This window comes from Carettochelys insculpta, chromosome 23, assembly GCF_033958435.1.
Source record: "Carettochelys insculpta isolate YL-2023 chromosome 23, ASM3395843v1, whole genome shotgun sequence".
In the NCBI taxonomy this organism is placed as follows: Eukaryota; Metazoa; Chordata; order Testudines; family Carettochelyidae; genus Carettochelys; species Carettochelys insculpta.
In genome coordinates, this window is record NC_134159.1 from 9,143,448 (window position 1) to 9,165,835 (window position 22,388).

Sequence of the window (22,388 nt, forward strand, 5' to 3'; positions counted from 1 at the left end):
CCACCAGCTGCCTCCAGCGCTGAGGTGGGTCACCTTTCAAGGGAATATCCCCCTGATGTGAAAAGGTTGCATTAATAGGACATCCAAAGGCTGCCTGTGGGCCCTGGTCCAAATCTTACTGGAGCCAATGGAAAGATTCCCCCTCACTTCGGTGGAATTTGAATCAGATCCTCAGAGAATGAAATAGTCAGACATGCACATTCCTCCATTGTGCACCTGTTCGCACATCACAGCTTTTACTTAGGGGTTCTGGTAAAGGGCCCACTTGTCCAAAGGCAGCCCATTCTCCTGAAATTGGGATCTGGGGTTCTGGTGCAGACCCATCTCTCACATCTTTCACCCCAGCAGAACCCCCAAAGAGTTTTGCAGACGCAGAACTGAAGGGCAATCCTTACTACAGGGCTTGCAGCTACCTCTGGGGTGAGGTATCCAGCTACTTAACAATGCACAAGAACACTACGCACCAGGTTAGAACAGGGAGACTAGCACTGTGTTTAACTGAAGCTGCCTGGAGAATGTAGGGGACAGAGCTCAATTGCCGGTTAACCCCTGATCTTGCAAATGTGCAGTGAGATTTTGACAGTTCACAAGGGGTCGGGACCCCCAGTAGTAACAACAGTTCAGTCAGAACTTGACATTGCCAGCTGCAGATTTGCCCCTTGCACTGGCTCAGTACTTAGAGAGGGGAATACCACCTGCCACAGACAGTGCCACTTCATATGGCACCTAGGATTGCCCCAGAGGTCTCCCGTCTGGCTGTTGACCAAGCCTGACCCTTATTTGGTTGATAAGACTCAGCCCATTGGTCTGCAGTCTTCTTCTGCTATTGTGACTTAAATTGCTGTGGAACAGAGCACTTGTTATCCTGTGTACCACCCGGGACCGAAACTGCTCAGCATCTCTCCTCCGCCTGCATCTCTTCCATACTAATTTCCTCTCACTCCCCTGTTCTCCTACAGAATATGGCCTTGTGGAGAAGGCACCTTGTTCCTTCAATTCCAGCAGGGTGTGCGAGTGCCGCGCAGGGCTGTTTTGTAAAGTGACTGTTCTCAACAGCTGTGCACGATGCATGCCCCACACTGTCTGCAAGCCAGGCTTCGGAGTCGTAGCCAAAGGTAGGTGTAACCCACACACCTATTGGATGTGGTTTGCTGTCCAATGCAATAGCACTGAGATCACTTCCAGAGATAGGGGAGAGGCGGGAGAGAGAGAGAGAGTGTGAGTGTCTTAGTCTCCAGTCTTAGCTGAGAGCCACATGGCTCATGCGACAGAGGCTCATGCACTAAGCACCAGAGGTCCCAGGTTTGGTTCTGCCTGTTGATGTTACGTGGGTGTCCCACCAATATGAGCCCGTCTTTGGCTATGGGGCAATGCTGGTGATTTGGCTTATTCTGTCATGCATTTTTCCCCTGCAGGCACCCCAGAAGTTGATGTCTCCTGTGAGGAATGCCCTTGGGGTACCTTCTCCGAGAGGTCTTCCAGCACCGAACACTGCAAGAGCCACACAGAGTAAGCTCAGGTTTCTGACTGGCTGTTGAAAGCTAGAATGGGAGCTGGATGGAAGCTGTTGCTTGTCTGATGTGAACTAGTCAAATCCAGCCCCAAGTGGCAGCTTTTTGCTAGTGTGTAAAGATTTGAGGGCATTCCTGTTGCTCTTTTCGTTTGTACCAGACGATGTGGCCCCTGCGGCTTTGAGAGGGAATGGAGGAACTCCTCTTGCCTAACCTTCAGCTCGCTTGACTAGAGCAGGTTAGACTTGAATACAAATGGTAGATTTGCGCATTTGGCTTAGGGAGAGCCTATAGGGCTGGGGGAAGAGTAGTGGAAATGGAAGAGCTTCTAGCTAAGGGCAGCTGGCTATACCATTCCCCAAAGAATTCCTCATGCGTTTTACTCTGCGAGCCTTAACCTCCATGTTCTCCTTCCCTTCCCAGCTGTGCCAAGCTAAACAAGAGAGCAGTGGGCGGCGGGAATTCCACACATGACCAGATCTGCATGGACCCCTCTCCGACCAACTTCGCACCTGCCACATTATCTGTGAAGTCCAGCAGGGAGCCAAAGGATTCCAATATGGCAAGGATCCCACTCCTGAGTGAGCAGACAACAACTGTGGGAAGCCAGGGTCCCCACACCACCACAAAGCCCATGACCAATGCCAGTCTGCTCACGAGTGATGCAGCCTCTGGCGACACTGACTCAACCGCCGGGGGAACTGTCGGTAGAACAGATACAAAATATGAGGCTGGCACTTTCCCTCCCTCTGATCTAGCTACAGAAAAGACTGCAAAGGAAGGTAACAGCACATGGTGAAGGCAGCCCAGGGAGGCAGGCTTGGGTCTGCATGAGGGAACATCTCTCCCCACCCTAGCTGCCAAATGATGCCTCCTCTGCCCTCTCTGTGTTGCAGGTGATGGGAGTTTTGCTCCCTGGGGAGCAGTGGTTCTCTGCATCATCATGCTGCTTGCTGGCGTGCTGGTGGTTTGGCAAAGGAAGGTTTGCAAGAGAAGGATCTTCAGCCTAAATGGGAAGAGTGAGTTTCCTGAGCCCTCTAGCTGTAAATTAACCTGTGCCATGCTGGCATGGACCCAGTGTTCCCTGATGGAGGAATAAGTTTTGTTATGTGCACAGAGGCATGTGTGGATGTGCACCACCAATAAAAATAGATGATGCCCACTATGGGTGGCTGTGCTGATCAGCTGGGTGGCACCTGAATCTCTCCTGAGCAGCGGCCCAAGTGCTCAGCCTACAGGGAACACTGCATGGGTCACCTGGAGAGTGGCTGCTGTCCCAGACATTCTGGGTGGCCATCGCATGTGTGGAAATGAAGGGGAGAGTGGCCAGCCCATGGGAGGTGGAGCTGGCTGAAGGCTCCAGGCAGATCCTGAACTCTGGGTTTTAAATGTTAGAATTCTAACGGTGGAAGAAAGAGATGGTTCTGCCATGGTGCACATGGGAGCTCACAGCTTGTGTGGGGAGTTTCTCAGAAGCTATGGGAGAAATGGTAACAAAAGGTGGTAGTTCTCAGCACAGAACAGGCTCATCAGGTGCCTGCTTTGAGCAGGGAAAGTGTTAGCAGGTATAGTCCTAAGGAGAGAGAGGGGAAGGGTAATTCTGATGGGTGATGACCAACTGCCCATGTGTCCCAGAGCTGCTTGTGCTGAACATGGTGTCTCTTTATTTTCTCAGCTACTGGTCTGTACCCGGTCACTACATGTAGACCCAGATCTGCACACCAGGGTAGGTGACCGATAAACCAGAAAGATGGCTCCAAGCCTCTATCTTGGAAAGTTTTCTAGCTGAATTTCAAACTGTTTTTGTGCTAATTAGAACAACGCTTATTGTGAAAGGGTTTTTACATTATTAGACTTCGGGCTTGTCTACACTGCCACAGAAGATTGACCCGCTCAGAGTTGATCTTCCAGGGTTCGATTTTGTGCGTCTAGTCTGCACACGCAAAACTGAGCTCTCAAGGGTCACAGCTGACCCCAGTATTCCCGGGGAGATGGAAGGAGCAAGGGAAGGCTAAGGGAGAAACTCTCCTGTTGACCTTCCCCTGTATAGACAGACCAGTTAGACGATCACAGATACATTGATTTTAGCTATGCAATTGGCACAGCTAGAATTTCATATCTGTGGTTGACTTTCGTGGTCTAGTGTAGACATAACCTTATATAGAAGGTGCTGGGGGGTGTGGCCTTGCTCTCCCTAGCACTATTAAAATGGTTCAAAAGGTGGCACTCTTCCATCTGAAGTGATGTCTTTGCATAGTAACAGCAACAAAGGGTCCTGTGGCACCTTATAGACTAACAGAAAAGTTTTGAGCATGAGCTTTCGTGAGCACAGACTCACTTCATCAGATGCTGGTCTTGGAAATCTGCAGGGCCAGGTATAAATAAGCCAGAGCAAGGGTGGGGATAACAAGGTTAGCTCAGTCAGCAAGGGTGAGGCTTACTACCAGCAGTTGATCTGGAGGTGTGAACACCAAGGGAGGGGAAGCTGCTTCTGTATTTAGCCAGCCATTCGCGGTCTTTGTTTAAGCCAGAGCTGAGGGCAGCGAATTTGCAGATGAATTGTAGCTCAGAAATTTCTCTTTGGAGTCTGGTCCTGAAATTTCTTTGCTGTAGGATAGCTACTTTTAAGTCTGCTACTGTGTGGCCTGAGAGATTGAAGTGCTCTCCTATGGGTTTTTGTATATTGCCATTTCTGATGTCTGATTTGCGTGCATTTATTCTTTTACGTAGGGACTGTCCAGTTTGTCCGATGTATATAGCAGAGGGGCATTGCTGGCACATGATGGCATAAATTATATTGGTAGATGTGCAGCTGAATGAACCCACGATGGTGTGGCTGATCTGGTTAGGTCCTGTAATGGTGTTTCTGGTGTAGATATGTGGGCAGAGCTGGCAACGAGGTTTGTTGCATGGATGGGTCCCTGAGTTAGAGTGACTGCGGTGCGGTGTATAGGTGCTGGTTAGGATTTGCTTCAGGTTGGCAGGTTGTCTGTGGGCAAGGACTGGTCTGCCTCCCAAGGCCTGTGAAAGTGGGGGATCATTGTCCAGGATGGGTTGTAAATCCCTGATGATGCGCTGTAGCGGTTTTAGCTGAGGGCTGTAGGTGATGGCTAGTGGTGTTCTGTTGGTTTCTCTCTTGGGCTTGTCCTGTAGTAAGAGGCTTCGTGGCACACGTCTGGCTCTGTTGATCTGTTTTTTCACTTCCTCAGGTGGATATTGCAGTTTCAAGAATGCTTGGTAGAGATCCTGTAGGTGTTTGTCTCTGTCGGAGGGGTTGGAGCAAATGCGGTTATATCTTAGTGCCTGGCTGTAGACAATGGATCGTGTGGTGTGCCTAGGATGGAAGCTGGAGGCATGAAGGTAGGCGTAGCAGTCAGTAGGTTTACAGTACGGGGTGGTATTGATGTGGCCATCGTGTATTAGCACCGTGGTGTCCAGGAAGTGGATCTCCAGTGTGGACTGTTCCAGGCTGAGGTTGATGTTGGGGTGAAAGTTGTTGAAGTCCCGGTGGAATTCCTCCAGACTCTCCTTCCCATGGGTCCAGATGATGAAGATATCATCAATGTAGCATAGGTAGAGATGGGGTGTTAGCGGACGAGAGCTAAGGAAGCGCTGTTCCTGGTCAGCCATGAAAATATTGGCATATTGAGGGGCCATGCGGGTACCCATAGCTGTGCCGCTGATTTGAAGGTATATGTCGTCACCAAATCTGAAATAGTTGTGTGTGAGGATAAAGTTACAGAGCTCAGCCATCAGACGTGCTGTAGCATCATCAGGGATACTGTTCCGGACAGCATTTGTTCCATCTTTGTGTGGGATGTTGGTATAGAGAGCCTCTACATCCATGGTGGCTAGGATAGTGTTTTCTGGTAGGTCATCAATGTCTTGCAGTTTTCTCAGAAAGGCAGTGGTGTCTCAGAGATAGCTGGGAGTGCTGGTGGCATAGGGTCTGAGGACAGAGTCCACATAACCAGACAGTCCTTCAGTGAGAGTGCCAATGCCTGAGATGATGGGGCGTCCAGGATTTCCAGGTTTGTGGATCTTGGGTAGTAGGTAGAATAGCCTCGGACGGGGCTCTAGATGTGTGTTGGTATAAATCTGTTCTTGTGCTTGTGTAGGGAGTGTCCTGAGCAGATGGTGTAGTTTCTTAGTGTATTCCTCGGTGGGATCTGAGGAAAGTAGCCTGTAAAATTTGGTATTGGAGAGCTGTCTGGAAGCCTCCTTCTGGTAGTCAGACCAATACCAAAATACCAATACCAAATTTTACAGGCTACTTTCCTCAGATCCCACCGAGGAATACACTAAGAAACTACACCATCTGCTCAGGACACTCCCTACACAAGCACAAGAACAGATTTATACCAACACACATCTAGAGCCCCGTCCGAGGCTATTCTACCTACTACCCAAGATCCACAAACCTGGAAATCCTGGACGCCCCATCATCTCAGGCATTGGCACTCTCACTGAAGGACTGTCTGGTTATGTGGACTCTGTCCTCAGACCCTATGCCACCAGCACTCCCAGCTATCTCTGAGACACCACTGCCTTTCTGAGAAAACTGCAAGACATTGATGACCTACCAGAAAACACTATCCTAGCCACCATGGATGTAGAGGCTCTCTATACCAACATCCCACACAAAGATGGAACAAATGCTGTCCGGAACAGTATCCCTGATGATGCTACAGCACGTCTGATGGCTGAGCTCTGTAACTTTATCCTCACACACAACTATTTCAGATTTGGTGACGACATATACCTTCAAATCAGCGGCACAGCTATGGGTACCCGCATGGCCCCTCAATATGCCAATATTTTCATGGCTGACCAGGAACAGCGCTTCCTTAGCTCTCGTCCGCTAACACCCCATCTCTACCTATGCTACATTGATGATATCTTCATCATCTGGACCCATGGGAAGGAGAGTCTGGAGGAATTCCACCGGGACTTCAACAACATTCACCCCAACATCAACCTCAGCCTGGAACAGTCCACACTGGAGATCCACTTCCTGGACACCACGGTGCTAATACACGATGGCCACATCAATACCACCCTGTACTGTAAACCTACCGACTGCTACGCCTACCTTCATGCCTCCAGCTTCCATCCTAGGCACACCACACGATCCATTGTCTACAGCCAGGCACTAAGATATAACCGCATTTGCTCCAACCCCTCCGACAGAGACAAACACCTACAGGATCTCTACCAAGCATTCTTGAAACTGCAATATCCACCTGAGGAAGTGAAAAAACAGATCAACAGAGCCAGACGTGTGCCACGAAGCCTCTTACTACAGGACAAGCCCAAGAGAGAAACCAACAGAACACCACTAGCCATCACCTACAGTCCTCAGCTAAAACCGCTACAGCGCATCATCAGGGATTTACAACCCATCCTGGACAATGATCCCCCACTTTCACAGGCCTTGGGAGGCAGACCAGTCCTTGCCCACAGACAACCTGCCAACCTGAAGCAAATCCTAACCAGCACCTATACACCGCACCGCAGTCACTCTAACTCAGGGACCCATTCATGCAACAAACCTCGTTGCCAGCTCTGCCCATATATCTACACCAGCAACACCATTACAGGACCTAACCAGATCAGCCACACCATCGTGGGTTCATTCAGCTGCACATCTACCAATATAATTTATGCCATCATGTGCCAGCAATGCCCCTCTGCTATATACATCGGACAAACTGGACAGTCCCTACGTAAAAGAATAAATGCACGCAAATCAGATATCAGAAATGGCAATATGCAAAAACCCATAGGAGAGCACTTCAATCTCTCAGGCCACACAATAGCAGACTTAAAAGTAGCTATCCTACAGCAAAGAAATTTCAGGACCAGACTCCAAAGAGAAATTTCTGAGCTTCAATTCATCTGCAAATTCGCTGCCCTCAGCTCTGTCTTAAACAAAGACCGCGAATGGCTGGCTAAATACAGAAGCAGCTTCCCCTCCCTTGGTGTTCACACCTCCAGATCAACTGCTGGTAGTAAGCCTCACCCTTGCTGACTGAGCTAACCTTGTTATCCCCACCCTTGCTCTGGCTTATTTATACCTGGCCCTGCAGATTTCCAAGACCAGCATCTGATGAAGTGAGTCTGTGCTCACGAAAACTCATGCTCAAAACTTTTCTGTTAGTCTATAAGGTGCCACAGGACCCTTCGTTGCTGTTACAGATCCAGACTAACACGGCTACCCCTCTGATGCTTTGCATAGTAAGTGGGGCCTAGTGCTGCTGCAAGTGGGTTGTCATTCAGATGAGACTTAAAACCCAGGTCCCTGAGCATTAAAGGCCTTGTGGCATGTGTTAACAGGGGAGAAAGGGCTTTAACCACAGTGCCCTATCCCACCTCCAACTTGAGGAGTTATGGTCCTGCTGTCTGGCGTGGGTCAGGACCCTGAGAGCTGACCTCTGGGCAGACTGGTACCAGGATGTGTTCTAGGCAGGGCAGGGGTCTCTGACTCAAATAATGGGGGAAGGAAGTGAAGAGGAGTCAGCAGAAGGTGAGGCCCTGGGGGAAAGGGTGGCACAGGGGGCAGGACTGTGCACTGGGTTCCTGTGGGGGCCCCGGGCACAATTTTAGGGTGTTTGCGATGCTCCTGATTTTAGAAGTGGGTTTCACCAAGCCAGGAACAAATGCAGACTCCTTGATCAGTGTTACCAGCCTTACTGCAGAGTCACAGGCAGTCCCCTTAGAGTCTGCTGTGTGTCTTGTCCTCCAGACAACCTGGACTTTGTGGCACATGATCACTTACACCAAAAATCACATTATATTCAGATTGCTTCCACACACTGCAGTGGTGGCGACTGGAGCCCTGGGTTCCTTTGAATTGCCTACAGAGCACTGCTCCAAACAGCTCTGAGGGCTGGGGGTTGGAAGTTGGGGCATCACAGTGTGTGTGGCAATGAGGGCCTACTGCCCTCAGCCCCACCCCTTCCACCCAAGGCCCTGCCCCTTTCAGGGTTGCAGAGATGCCTTCCCCCCCCCTTACACCTTGACCCAGTGCCTGCAGCACGTGGGCAAGAACTGGTGTCTGGCCTGCCAGTGTCACAATTACATTATGGCTAACTAACCTCCCCTGACAATTTCAATTGAATATTCTCTGCCATGCTTTTCTTCCACTTCCATTGGCCTAATATCAAAACACGTTCAGCGGTGCATTAATCAACATGACTAACATCTCCCATGTGTGGTTCATTTTTCACTGAATGTGGGTTTCTTTAATGCTCAGTTTAAAGTACAGGTGAAGTTGCAGTGCAACAGTTAAGAGCAGCTGCCTTCACTGATGTCTGCTGTTTAGTGATAGTGACAGATTGTAAGAGGTATGTCAGTTTGTAAAATAACTCAAAATACATCAGGGTGAAGTACAAATGCATGATGGGCCATTGATACTCTTCTCGTGGCTGTTAAATTGATATAAACTCACGCATGATACGTGTTGTTTTTTCTCACTATAGGTTCTGATCTGATGAAGAACTGTGCAGTAAGTAAGAAATAGACAACCCTCCCCCCAAAAAATCACTCCTGTTTTTCCTGAAAAGGGTAAAAATAATTAGTGGTTGTTTAGAATGTCCTGTGAAACCATCAGTTGTTGCATTCTCAGATCAGGTCTACTGTACAGATCTGTGTTGGTATTAAAGAAAAAAAAACCCACACCCTTCACTGAGCTGAATAGGTGGATCAACCTAACTCTATCTGTTGACCAGTGTTTCTGAAACTTTTTTTGTATAAAGTACACCTTTTTCAGAAAAAAAAAGTAATTCCAGACTTCTCCCACGTACTCCTAAGGGTTGAGAACATGGCACCGGTTGAGAAACATGGTCCTAAGGTAATCTGAGGTTTTGAAACAAGTGCCATTCAACCTTTCCAGATGACTGTACCCTTTGCAGGAGTCAGATATGTTTTGCTTACCATCAAGTTTCACCTCACTTAAAAACTACTTACTTACAAAAACATGCAAAAATATCACAGAAGACTGCTACTGAAAACTTGCTGACTTTCTATCATCGTATTATCTATCTTGCTGACTTTCTATCATCGTATTATCAAATAAATGAATTGGAACAGAAATATTATACTTACCTTTCAGTGTGAGGCAGGTGAAGTGGCAGAAACAAGTCATTGTCTGAATGAACTTTTAGATTGTATTGATTTTACTCATGTTTTTATGTAGCCTGTTGTAAAAGTAGGCAAGTATCCAGATGAGTTCATGTACCCTCTGAAAGACCTTGGTGTACCCCCAAGGAGACACGTACCCCTGGTTGAGAAACACTGCTGTAGACAATACTGTGTCGGTGGGAGAGCTTCTCCCTATTGACACAGCTACTGTCTCTCGGGGAGGTGTGTTAAATATGCCAACAGTACAAGCTCTCCCATCAGTATAGTAGCCTCTTGACCAAAGTGATCTAGGCCTACACTTAAAATGCTGCCCCCAGCAGTGATGCTGCATTGTCACCTCTGATATACACACGGGAGGTGTATCAGCACTTGTTCTTTTTGTACCTTGGGCCTGATCTTGGAATCCTTCTGCTGGCAAATTTCCCATTGACATCATGCAGTGAATGGGCATTTTGCTTTAGTGTGGAGTGCAGTATCTGACCTGTTGTCATTAGTTTGGGACAGGAACCAAAACTGCAGCTGCAAACATGCGTGATCATTTGGGAGCAGTTTGGATCTGACCTTTGCAGCTTTGGTCCCTCTCTGCTTGTCACCCCCGATGAATTCGCCAGAACTGAATGCCCTTCCTCGCTTCCTCTCACACGCCTTTCCTTTCTCTGCCAGGGCTGGCAAGAGCACATCTCAAAATGGGTGTTAGGAAGCTGTTATTTGCTTGGGTGTGATAGGCTTGGTGTAACAATGCAGATTGAAGTTAGTTAGTCATTAAAACTCTCTGGAAATAACTACACCCATCCACAGTGAGGGGATATTGCTAGTTAATAGTAAGGATAAAGTTAGAATATCTTGGGCTGGAGAAGAGCAAGTCAAGAAACATCAACAAACAGTAATATTGGATCCTGATCTTTTCTCAGTTGTCATGGCTCCATTAAAGTCAGTGTCTTTTGTTTTCAATTTGTTTGTTTGTAATCTCTGAAGCCTACACATATGGCATCCTCATATGCTAGGTCTCTAAATAGAGTTCGGTAGTTTAAAAAGCATTTCATTTCACCTGCATGGCTTTTCAAATCCCTGGTTGTAAAGGAGCCTGTTTTTACAGACTACGAGCATCATGTTACTATTTCAGGGCCAGGTCCTGCCTTCCAGGAAGGCTCCTTTCTTACTTTCATAGAAAATGAGTCAGACATGTGCGACATGCTGGGGATTTCACACTTGAATCCCCTTGCTTTGCTTTTGCTGATCTGATCATGTTTAAATGGTAGCAGAGCTAGGAACCACCAGCAGAGTTTGGCTTTGTGACATGAGCTTGGTAGCTTTGGTTAACTGGATCTTAGCTTTCCTCTTCAGAATAGAGAACAATAGAATCATAGAACCCTAGAATTGGAAGGGACCTCGTGTGGTCATGGAGTCCAGTTCCCTCTTCTCTCAGCAGGACCAAACACCATCTAGACCATCCCCGATAGGTGTGTATCTAACCTGCTCTTGAATACCTCCAGTGATGGAGATTCTACAACCTCCCTAGGGCTACGTCTACACGTGCACCCAACTTCGAAATAGCTTATTTCGATGTTGCGACATCGAAATAGTCTATTTCGATGAATAACGTCTACACGTCCTCCAGGGCCGGCAACGTCGATGTTCAACTTCGACGTTGCTCAGCCCAACATCGAAATAGGCACAGCGAGGGAACGTCTACACGGCAAAGTAGCACACATCGAAATAAGGGAGCCAGGCACAGCTGCAGACAGGGTCACGGGGCGGACTCAACAGCAAGTCGCTCCCTTAAAGGGCCCCTCCCAGACACACTTTCATTAAACAGTGCAAGATACACAGAGCCAACAACTAGTTGCAGACCCTGTATATGCAGCACGGACCCCCAGCTGCAGCAGCAGCAGCCAGAAGCCCTGGGCTAAGGGCTGCTGCCCACGGTGACCACAGAGTCCCGCAAGGGCTGGAGAGAGAGTATCTCTCAACCCCCCAGCTGATGGCCGCCATGGAGGACCCCGCTATTTCGATGTTGCGGGACGCGGATCGTCTACACGTCCCTACTTCGATGTTGAACGTCGAAGTAGGGCGCTATTCCCATCCGCTCATGGGGTTAGCGACTTCGACGTCTCGCCGCCTAACGTCGATTTCAACTTCGAAATAGCGCCCAACACGTGTAGACGTGACGGGCGCTATTTCGAAGTTACTGCCGCTACTTCGAAGTAGCGTGCACGTGTAGACGCAGCCTAGGAGTCCTGAGAGGAGTTCTTCTGAGACAGGAGTGCAATGACTCCATGTTGAAGTTATAGAACACCAGTTCAGATCCTGAACTTGCTGGACCTTTCGCAAGAAGGCAAGAACACCTTGCAAGAAATTGGGGGAGATTTACATCCATTTGTTCTCTTTTGCATTCATTGCCCCTTGATCACCCTGCTATATAAGTTCATGTGGTGATATTTGCTTAGCTCATTACTAAAGACAGAACAAGAATGGTCTTAACATGAGTCCGGTTCTGCCTGAATGCATTTATTAAAATGATGTTCTCCCTGGGAGTTCTGTTTATTGCACAGCAGCAACAACAATATACTTAGATGGCAAAGGTCCATTGTGGGGATGCCAATGACTGCACTGTACTGTATGTAATAACTTCCAGGATCCTTACTGATCTGCTGCAGACAGGTTAATCTCAGGTGACTGCATGATTGCGACCAGTACATGACTGGGCAGGAACCCTATGACCTCAAGTTCATCTTCTGAATTTGCTGTGCCGGGATGTTATCTCTGAGGCCGGTGATACAATCAAAAAGTGCCCAGCCCATGGTGGCTCATGATAATAGCTTCAGTCCTCTCATCTCGCGGACAATTCTCAGGGGTATATCACCATTGCTGATTGTGTGCAAAGCAGGCAGGATCGAATTTCTTTTAAAGTCTCATGTCACAAAATTCATTGTGTTCAATTTCTCCAGGACAGATGGCCTGTGTTTATAGGACAGGCCTGGGAACTTAGGTTCAGTCACTGGTTCTGCCAAAACTTCTCACTTTCTCCGTTAGTGACCTCAGATAAGTCATGTAACCTTTCTCTGCCTCAGTTAACTCCTCTTTGTCAGATGGGGAGCATGCGAGGCTTAATTCTTTGCTGTATTCCAGGTGCTTTGAGACTGAGTAAGGTTTTTGAAAGCAATTACTGTGCCAAAATGCAAAGATGCAGATAGGTACCTGCTTGGCACACTTTATAAATCCCAGTAGACACCTGTCTGCATCTTAGTCACCTACGTATCTTTGTAAATCTGGTCCTAAGGGATTTAGGAGTCTTATTCAAAGCAGCTTAAGCTCTGAAGTCTTTTAGGTCCTCTTAAAAAAAATTACCTTCACAAGAGTCTACCATATTTGTCCTTTAAGAAAAAAAAAACTGAGAGGAAGTGTATCTGTATCAATATCTACCAACACACGTTGTATTAGTGCGTTGTAGTACAACATGAGTTGGTAGATACTGATACAGCTACAGTCCCTCTCAGAGGTGTCCTCTTTTCTGAAAGGTCAGGTAGGGTAACCATGACCTTCAGCAATGGAAGATGTTCTGCAAATATGACTATCATTCTCGCTGGTTCAGGGGGACATGGATGCTTCCCAAGCTACTGCAGTCCCTCCTCACTGTGGTTCCTGTACGTCTCCCCTTTATGTCAACAGAAAAGGTTCAATATGCTGAAAGCTGAGGAAGAGCCAGAAGAGAGGGAGTTAATAAACAGAAACGGGGTGGAAACAAACAACAACTTGGTTTCCAGCGCAGAAAAAAATCCCAGTCCTGATTCAAGCTTGACTGAGACGATCCAGAGCACTGGGAATGCCACGGACTACCCTGCTGATTCCTGCTTGAGAGACCGCACTAATAACCGAATCGGTGAGTCTCGTGTGCATTCGTACAACAGCGTGTGGTTTTTCTGTCAGATATTCAGCGGTACGTGTGCGTGTGTTTTCTCTGTGTGCTGTTCCAGCTCTGCCCCGACAGCTGGTACAGCAGATCTGAAACAAACTGCCCAATGAAACCACATGGCTTGATTTAGTGGTGGAGGTGCCCAACCAGGTTTATTATCGACGAAGCACGGTACTGGTATCCTGCAGCCTCTACTGGATCTCTAATGCATGTGTGCTTATAACAATCAGGGGTGATACAGGGTGGGTGGGAGGAGATATGGAGGTCACATGCCCACAATGCTGCCGGAGGCAGGGGGCAAGGGGCGAGCAGCTAGAGCCCTTCTGGGCCATGTGCTTAAGGGGTCTTGCAGGGCTCATGGAAGCCCAGGAGTCTGGTGTGAGGGCCTGGTACTGGCGTTAGGGATCCCTGCCCCACACTCCTTGACAGTGGTGGGAAGCAGCACGACCTGGTCCCAGCCATGTAGCTCCACTTCCTGCTACCAGTGAGTGTAGGGGGCAGTTCTATCCCTTCCCACAATACCTCTCCCTGGAGCAACATGGCTCGGGGGATAGTCTGGGGGGCTTGGTGTGGGCAGCAGGAATTGGGGTGGGGGTCCCTCAAACTCTCCAGTGAGGGAAGAGGAGGAACCTGGCCCCAGGATGCTCCGCTCTCCCAGCTTCTAGGGAGAACTCATGTTGGAGGCGGCCACATGGCTGGTGTTGCTTCCCAGCAGTCGCCACTAGTAATAATGGACACAACTCAGTCAGTGGTGGGATTTTCCACTGCCACTAGGATGAAGGAAGGGTGAAGGCAAGGTACATTTATAGCCTGAGACAAACAATTTGAGTTCACCAACTTACGTATCACCTGACGAGTTTCATGGCATGTTTGTTACCTCCTCTTGTACTTTCCTTCTGACGTTTCAGACAAAATATTTTTATCCACCACCTGATGCAACCTCCTGGGTACTTTTGCTTCTGATGTTCAAAGTATTTCTCTTCAGCGCCGCTGTTATGCCATTTTATCATGTGCTAGGTTGAGGTGTTTTTGCTGGAATGTGTGGATGTATTCAGTGAGGCCGAGTTTGTGTTTTGGACCCTGACTTTCAGGCAAGGTTTTGCTGGGACTTGACTGTTGCTCATAGCATAATTTTTACTAATGTTAGTTCAGACCTCAGGCTTTGCACAAGGCCAATGCTTCAGGCTCTCTTCATTGTAGTATGCTGTGTATGTTGGGCAGGAGAGGAGGATGGGACATAATGTACTTCAGCCATAAAATTATTGTTAATAAAATTAAGCTACACACAGGATGGAAAAAGGCTAGAAACTCCCTGATAAAATTAATACCAAACCCTACAAACACTTATGCACTGATGTGTTTAGTCCATCAACTGTGACAGTCTCTATTACAGATTGTATCTCCTGCATTCAGCATCTTTGGGATCTGAGTGGTCCTGAATGAGGGGATTTGCCGGACAAGGGGAGGTCAGACTGTCTGCCTGAAGAGGGGAGCCCCACTCCTGCAGGGCTGCCAGGCTCCCCCCATCAGCGGTCCCTGTGGTTGTGGGACTGCCAGTGGGGCTAAGTTGGGGCTGCTGGTGGGGCTGGGTGCCACAGCCCCGGCTCCCTCCCTGCCAGAGTCGGGCTTCCCAACCCCAGCCAGGCTCCTGGTAGTCTTGGGGCCTCCCCACAGCAGGCTGCCAGTGGGGCTCCCTGCCACCAGCAGGGTTCCGCTGTGCCAGGCAGTTGGAGTGTTCTCATCCAGGTGCTCTCTCCTCCAGCCTCCAGATAAATGAAGCCCAGGAGGGTGTGGCATCCCATTAACACAAACCAATCAAACCTGGGAGATTTCAACCCCAACTATTTCCTCCCATTTCTAGACTCTTTCAGCTTGTCGTCATGCCAACTTGTGACTTTATTAGGCAGCATTAGGGTCCCTTATCACAATTCTTTTATCTTAATCCCATTTGTACCAGGCCATTATTCTCTAACTTTTGCTGGTTTGTTTTACAAACAATTTTATGCAACAAACTGAGGTAGACTGGAGTTACTTTGCACAACTTGGAGTTCACCACAGATCCCAGGCTGGAAAGAGAGAAAGTTAAGTTGCTTGGGATGATGAGTGGGGGCAGCTCCAGGGAACATATTTCCATGAGTTCAGAGCCTTTTTCCCCCTTCCCCCAACTCCCTCTGCTGCGCTCTCTGCCAGTTGCTTGCAAAGACAATGCTGTTATCTCCTGGCTGAGTCAGCTAGCTGAAGAGGCTCTCTGGGGCAAAGATGGCAGTCCTTCCTGCTCAGTGTAAAATGTGCCCAGAATTCAGCCTGTTTGTATAATTAACAGCTTTTTAAAGTGTTCATTTACTGTCAGTTGCATGATTTTGGCTACAAACATTTCCTTGCACAAGAAACTCCAAGCATCACAGAATCCTGGCCCGTCGGGACTGTGGCCAAAGAAAACTGCTTAGAGCGAAATCAAGATCTGAGGTGGTGCACAGGGGAAAACGAGCAAAGGCCATTTCCTGTGCAGCTGGGTGCACGCCCTGGGTTGGATGAAGCAATGCAGTGGGTGAAGATTTAATGACTGGATTAAAAAAAATATTTGGCATGACTCTGCTTCTGTTTTTAACCCATGGTAATAATTGTCCCAGTGAGATGTTTCACTGGCAGGTTCTGCACCGAGGCAGGGTCATCTGAGGAGGGTGGACAGAGCCCGGAGCAGTCCCCTCATTGCCTCAGGTGTGGGACCCTAGATGACCACCCCACATCGCAGGCCCGCCCCCCGCCACTCCTCACCCCCTCTCCTCTCACGCCCTCCCTGACCAACCAGACTGGAGATTACCTGGGGCAGGGCACAACAGTGGTGAGCAGCAGCAGCCAGGAGCTGGCTCTCTTCACCCCCACTCCCAACATGGCATGAGCAGCAGCCTGCTCTGCTCTGTGCTGCTTCCTCCCGGCCCGCCGAGCCCAGCTTCTCCATGGGCGTGGGGTGCAGGCCATTCGCCACTGCTGTGGAGAAGCGCTGTGCAGCAAGCAGGAAGGGTGCGGCGCAGCAGAGTGAAGTGGAGCAGGCAGCTGCTGGCACTGCCTGCAGGGTGAGGGAGGAGGTGACCCCTTGCTGCCACTGCGCCCGTCCTCTGGTAATCCTTCCCTGTCCGGTCTATATGATGGCTGGGGCAGCCGCCACGGGGCCTTCAAAAGTGCAGGGCCGGGGGCGGCCGCCCCTGTTGTCCCGATGGATGGGACGGCTCTGAAGAAAGGAAGATATATTTCAGGGCCTGCTCTCCTCTGCAGAAAATCTTGACTGATAGTCCAGACCTTCTGCTGGTATACTTGGGCAGAACTCCACTGGATCTAAGCAAATTTACACCAGCTGAAATCTGGTCTGTCTGAATCAGTGGGGCTGACAGCCACCACAGGCCCTGGGGAAAGTTGGGAGGGGGAGGGCCAAGGGCAGTCAGCTCATAGCATTGTCTGGACCACAGCGCTGTGTCCCCCCTCATTTCCTCAGATTCACACAAAGCCACCCCTTTGAAACATCAGGCTCCAGGACAATGGACCCTTTTCCCCCACCACAGCAGGCCTGATCTGAAGGGAGGACAAATCTCCATTTGAAGTTGTTCTCAATGACAGAGGAGTGCCGCTCAATAGAATCGAAGCTTGATGTTATGACATGATCTGGTTGGAGAGCTTCCCTTTATTTGTGAAGCACATGTGTAATGAGGAAGGACCTTTATAGTGGCAGGTGTCATTTCAAGGCCTGGTTGTCAGATAGTACACCAAGTGAGGCGATGTGGGCTGCTGAAGGTGCTGGGGTGTACGCAATCCATGCTCTCTTCATGCTCAGTGCAAATGCTGAGAAACACTTTTCAGTGACTCTGGTTAGAGAGCCCCAGGAGAATTTGGAGCTGAGCTCCTCCACTGTGCTCTACCACGAAAAGTTACTGTGAAAGTCCAGGCCTATTTCATGTGCCAGTTGTCACACTGCCTGCTTGTTGGGAAGTTATGGCATCTTTTCAGAGTTCTGCAGATAGCTCTGAATCAACTTTTCCAAGAGAACTTAGCTGCCTGAACTATTTTACAGAATTCAGTTATTCCAGTAGCATGTGCGCATCAGGTCATGGTAAGGCATTCCATGGAAGTCAGCTCCCAGTCTGGGCTCCCCTGGCCTCGTCAGTGCTGATCTTTCACAATTACGTGCTTTTCACAGGGCCTGCAAATGTACCAGGACCCTCCTATCCTGTGATTGATGGACTTGTAATGATATTAATGTACAGGTCTGTAAGGCCTGTCATACCCCACACAGCACCACTAAACAATAGTGGCCTCTGGGTTGGAGAGTGGCTGTTCAAGTCCTCATGAAGGCCTTGAATTATTTTGCCATCAGGGCCAGGTTTAATGTGTGGGACACTATGTTCATGACCTATAAATCCATCCTAAAATACCCTTTCCAGTGTAGCTAATCCTGCATTGCCTCCCATCTGATATCAGGTCCTAAGAACCCAGCTCAATTACCTCTCTGGTTACATCCGAGTTTCCTGTCAATTGAAAACTTTGCTTCAAGGCAGCCTTTTCTTGCAGCTATTGGTGTCACTGTAGGTTACAGCAAAAAACACACAGCATGCATGACCTGGGGTCATAAAAGACTCTTACACTCTGGTAACTGCCTTTATTAATTTCTTTGGCCCTTGCAGAAAGGCCAGAGCCCTGCTCGTTGTTAAGCAGCAAACACATCTTTCTGTTAGAGAAGAACTGGAAGCCCAGTTAATGTTGCTGTGGGAAGGGAAGGCTAATCAGTAATCACAGATGAGATCTACTGGAGAAGTCAACAAATATTAACCCAAAATTTTCTGCATGGTCCAAACGTTTGAAATTTTATTGTATAAAATATGCAGGTCTCTCTTACGCCATCTCTTTCATTCACTATCTTTCCATACCTTCTCTTTCTTCACCATATTACATATTTAAATTCCAAATGAAAGGTGCCTTATGAATATTCAAGCCTGATTATTCATAGGCTAGCAGGCCATATTCCAAAGGCCATCATGGCAGTGACCATTTCTTATAGAGGGATGATATGCCAGATCTGCATAGCTCCGAACTGTGGGAAACTTCAGCCTGGCATCCAAGCTTTGCAAGAGTAGGAGCTTTCTCTGACTAGGACCAGAAATTATATTTATTAATGCTTAGGTCTGATTCTTATCTGCTTCCTCCCACAGACAAAATCTACATAATGAAAGCCGACACTGTGATTGTGGGATCTGTTTCAGAAGTACCTGTCATCAAGAACTGTGCTATTAGAGGAGGTGAATATGATGCTGAATCCCAAGAAAACATGGAGGAAAAAGAACTTGAAGTACACTACCCGCAGCAGGAGACAGAATCATTTCCAGGCAGTGATGTAACAATTCCAGTGGAGGAGGAGGGCAAGGAATTCCACCACCCTACCACTGCCACTGAGAAGTGATGTCTTTCAGAGCAGATGTTGAAGACTAAAGCTTGTGCTAGTGATCGCTAGTACATCGGAGATCCACGAATGCCTTATGATTTCAGATGGTGGTAGAGTGGTTGGGGGTCTTGGGTACACTTTGACACCCAGTGTCACAGAATTGATTTAATCTAGGCAACGAGAACTGTCAATAGTAACACGAAGTATTTGCACTTATCCGTCACATCGTACATTTCCTTCCCTTCCTCCGCTTCACATGTGGTTACAGAAGGGACTGAATCAACCCCCCAGGTCTGAACACTCCATAATTCTGTGGACTTTTGGATCCTGATCCAAACTCCACAGCTGCACTTACCTTGGTAAATGAACAGATTAAAATCTATTTCCAAGCAGCTCCATTGTGAAATTCAAGACAGGATCCAGAGGCTGAAGATTGGGGCCCATCTCTGAATCATCTACCTGTAGTTGTGTTGTTCCTACTTCACTGTTGTCAGATCTTGGGACTTTATTGCTGTACTCACAGCACGTTGTTTTTTTTTCTGAAAGTCACCACTCCTGGAGTCATGTGATCACATGAGACTCGCACCTCTCTTTTTTTAAATCTCTAGCCCTGCTGGTTGTGGAGAAAAGCTTGGAAATGTGAAGTCACCAAATGTGCCCTGGAGGCTCAGAAACTAAGGTGCAAATAAAACAAACCTAACATTTATTCATGATTTTTAAGCCAATCTTTGAAGCTGGATGTGAGGACGTCCATGATTAATTTTTTTTAATGATTCTGATAAAGAAAAAGGACAATGAAAAGGTGTGCGACTTACAGCTTATATATATTTCTCAATATTGCACACTTCACAGCCTTTTCAATGCAATTAGGAAGTCTTGTGACCCATCAGAGCTGCAAGATGATGCAAAACCAGGCACTGCTAGATAAACATAACATGCTAGTAATCAAATAGAAGACATGCAAGAATAAGGAGAAGAGAGAAGGAGAAGTCTGGCAGGGGTGTGGGGGAAAAAAAGAGGTTTGGGTAGGTGGAGGATTGGATAGTCTGGCGTTTTTTGCGCCCTCTGTACAATGTTTTAGCCAAATGTATTTAGAAAAGGGACCCACATTTCTTTGAATTCAAAGACTTGAGGCTTTTGATCTTTGGAATTCACAGTGCTGCTACATAATGGCCTCCTCCAGTAAAAGGCAAAGGGTTTTGAATATTCAGATGTTGTACGGAAAATGAACTTTGCCTCAATGTCTGAATTAAAGAGACCACTCAGGGAATAGGAACATGGCCTTGTAAGGAAAACAAGGGAAATGCACTGATTTTTCCAAAGGAAACAAGGATTTTTTTCTTTAAAAAAAAAGACGACATCGATTGTTTTGTAAAACCATATCGATTTCTGCTGCTTTTGGAAGAGGTGCAGATGATGATCTGTAAAGCACTTATTTACATATTTTAATTTTGTAAAAACTCTCCTGGTTTTTGTGGTCAAATTATGCAAGATGCTCACTTCTTATGCAGCTCGTTCTATAACTGTAAATTTGACACATTGGTGCTGACTGAGCTTTCGCACAATTATGGAAAATGACATTTATGTTTCACCGTGTTTCTCAATAGGTCAAATAAAAAAAAAAAAAAGAGGAACCACAGACTTACTAACTGCTCAGTAGCTTTTTTGATACTGGCCAAACACAATGATGGATAATTGTGCTTTTTGGGCCTTCAGAAGAACAGTCATCCTGTGTCAGACAGCTAGCCCAGTGTCTTGTTTCTGAGAGTGACCAGTGCCAGATGCTTCAGAGTGAATGTACAAAACAGTGTAATTTCAAGTGACTCATCTCCTGTCACCCAGTCCCAGCTTCTGGAAACTGGTGGTTCAGGGACACCCAGAGCTTCAGGTTGCATCCCTAACCCTTAATTAATAGCCATATATTGACCTATCCCCCAGGTAGTTATCCAATAATTTTTTGAACCTAGTTATAATTTAGGCCTTCACGACACCCCCCTGCAATGCCTTTCCGGGGCTCGCTGGACATTGTGTGAAGAAGTATTTCCTTATGCAGGACTGACTTTGTGCCAGGGCTGAGCAGTCCTGAGCCCTGTGCTTCTGAGCTTGCTGCAGCAATTAAAAAAGTGAAAAAATTGCTTGAGCCCTGGCACCTCTTTCATTACCAGTTAAGCACTGTCTTATGTTAGTTTTCAACCTGCTTTTTTTCTGAGCCTCCAAGTGCACTTTACAAACATTAGTTAAGCCTCACGCTACCTGTGCAATGGATGTTATGGTTGGGAGCAGAAGTCTAGCGAGTGTCAGGTGGAGCAAAGTGGAGAATACCAGCACCCTGACTTGCTGCCTCTAATCCATTTGCAGAATGATGCTAGGTCCAACATGGGCAGCCCCTTCACTTGTTTCTTCATGAATTCTTTTTTCTACTTCCAAGTTGCTTAGTGCCAGTTGCTATTGCTGCTGCATGTCTTTGGCTCATCTGCAATTAAAGAAACCTCGTGTGTGCATTCTCTGCTGGACTTGTTTGTTACATGCCAAAGACATGCCGCTCTTAACACTCAAAGACAAGAGTTTCCAATACTTCAGTGCTTGTCAGTGGCAGTTGAAGAGGGACACAAATAGATACAACATTTTTTGATAAAACTTCTTGATATCATGCTATTGTTAAACTAAGATGCAAGAGGGAAGTGAAACCACAAAGGACATACACTGCTCAGACTGTCTTCACTTCCACCACGGGTGCCTCATTGTTTCCCAGGGCTCAGCATGGAGAAATGACTCTTCTTTCTACTGTGAACAGTGGTGTACTTCGGAATAACAGTGCTTACGTGACTGTGATTGAAAGGGTTTCCCATGATGATGGAGCTAATTATATATGCGTCTGCCTTGTGTCTATATTTGTCTTGTTAATACAAAGGTTTTTTTGTGGGAGTCAAGTGCATTTTTTTATCTTGCTAGACAAGTGTAGTTGGTTAAAATCCCAATTTTGCAGACCTTTGTTATGAAAATATTAAATGTGATTTAGCCTGTGAGCACACTTTTATATCGTTGATGAAATTTTGTTTGAAGCGTTCTGTAATTATGCAAGTGTTAAAGAATTCTGATTCACAGATGAAACAATTTTAGTATCTAAGAAAGCAGTTTACCATTTTGAGATTCCCTGTTTGCCATCCAAAAGGTCTGATTATTACTCGCGTTAAGGCTCATTTATACCAATGTGTAGAGGAACCTTCATCTGGGTGTCCATAAACTTCCACATCAATGAAATTTAGGCTCCGAATATAAAGTTCTCATCGCTACTCAGAATAGAAGAGCAGAAATATCATCCCCAGCCATCACAGAGGTGCTTAAATGTATTACTTACTCTAGAGGTGATGTATAAAATATGGCTATCATTTTG

At 47.3% G+C, this 22,388-nt stretch overlaps 1 protein-coding gene across 1 annotated transcript in view; it reads left to right on the forward strand.

Annotated features, from left to right (window-relative positions):
* The window catches only part of TNFRSF8 (TNF receptor superfamily member 8), a 58,738-nt gene extending 36,731 nt beyond the window's left edge, over window positions 1-22,007 (forward strand). The window contains exons 4-11 of the mRNA XM_075017970.1: window positions 960-1,115; window positions 1,416-1,509; window positions 1,935-2,293; window positions 2,408-2,530; window positions 3,187-3,237; window positions 8,993-9,018; window positions 13,323-13,533; window positions 18,765-22,007. Coding sequence (XP_074874071.1) covers window positions 960-1,115; window positions 1,416-1,509; window positions 1,935-2,293; window positions 2,408-2,530; window positions 3,187-3,237; window positions 8,993-9,018; window positions 13,323-13,533; window positions 18,765-19,012 — 1,268 coding nt within the window. The 3' untranslated portion in view covers window positions 19,013-22,007. The remainder of the gene's footprint in view (window positions 1-959; window positions 1,116-1,415; window positions 1,510-1,934; window positions 2,294-2,407; window positions 2,531-3,186; window positions 3,238-8,992; window positions 9,019-13,322; window positions 13,534-18,764) is intronic.
* Window positions 22,008-22,388: the final 381 nt, after the last annotated feature.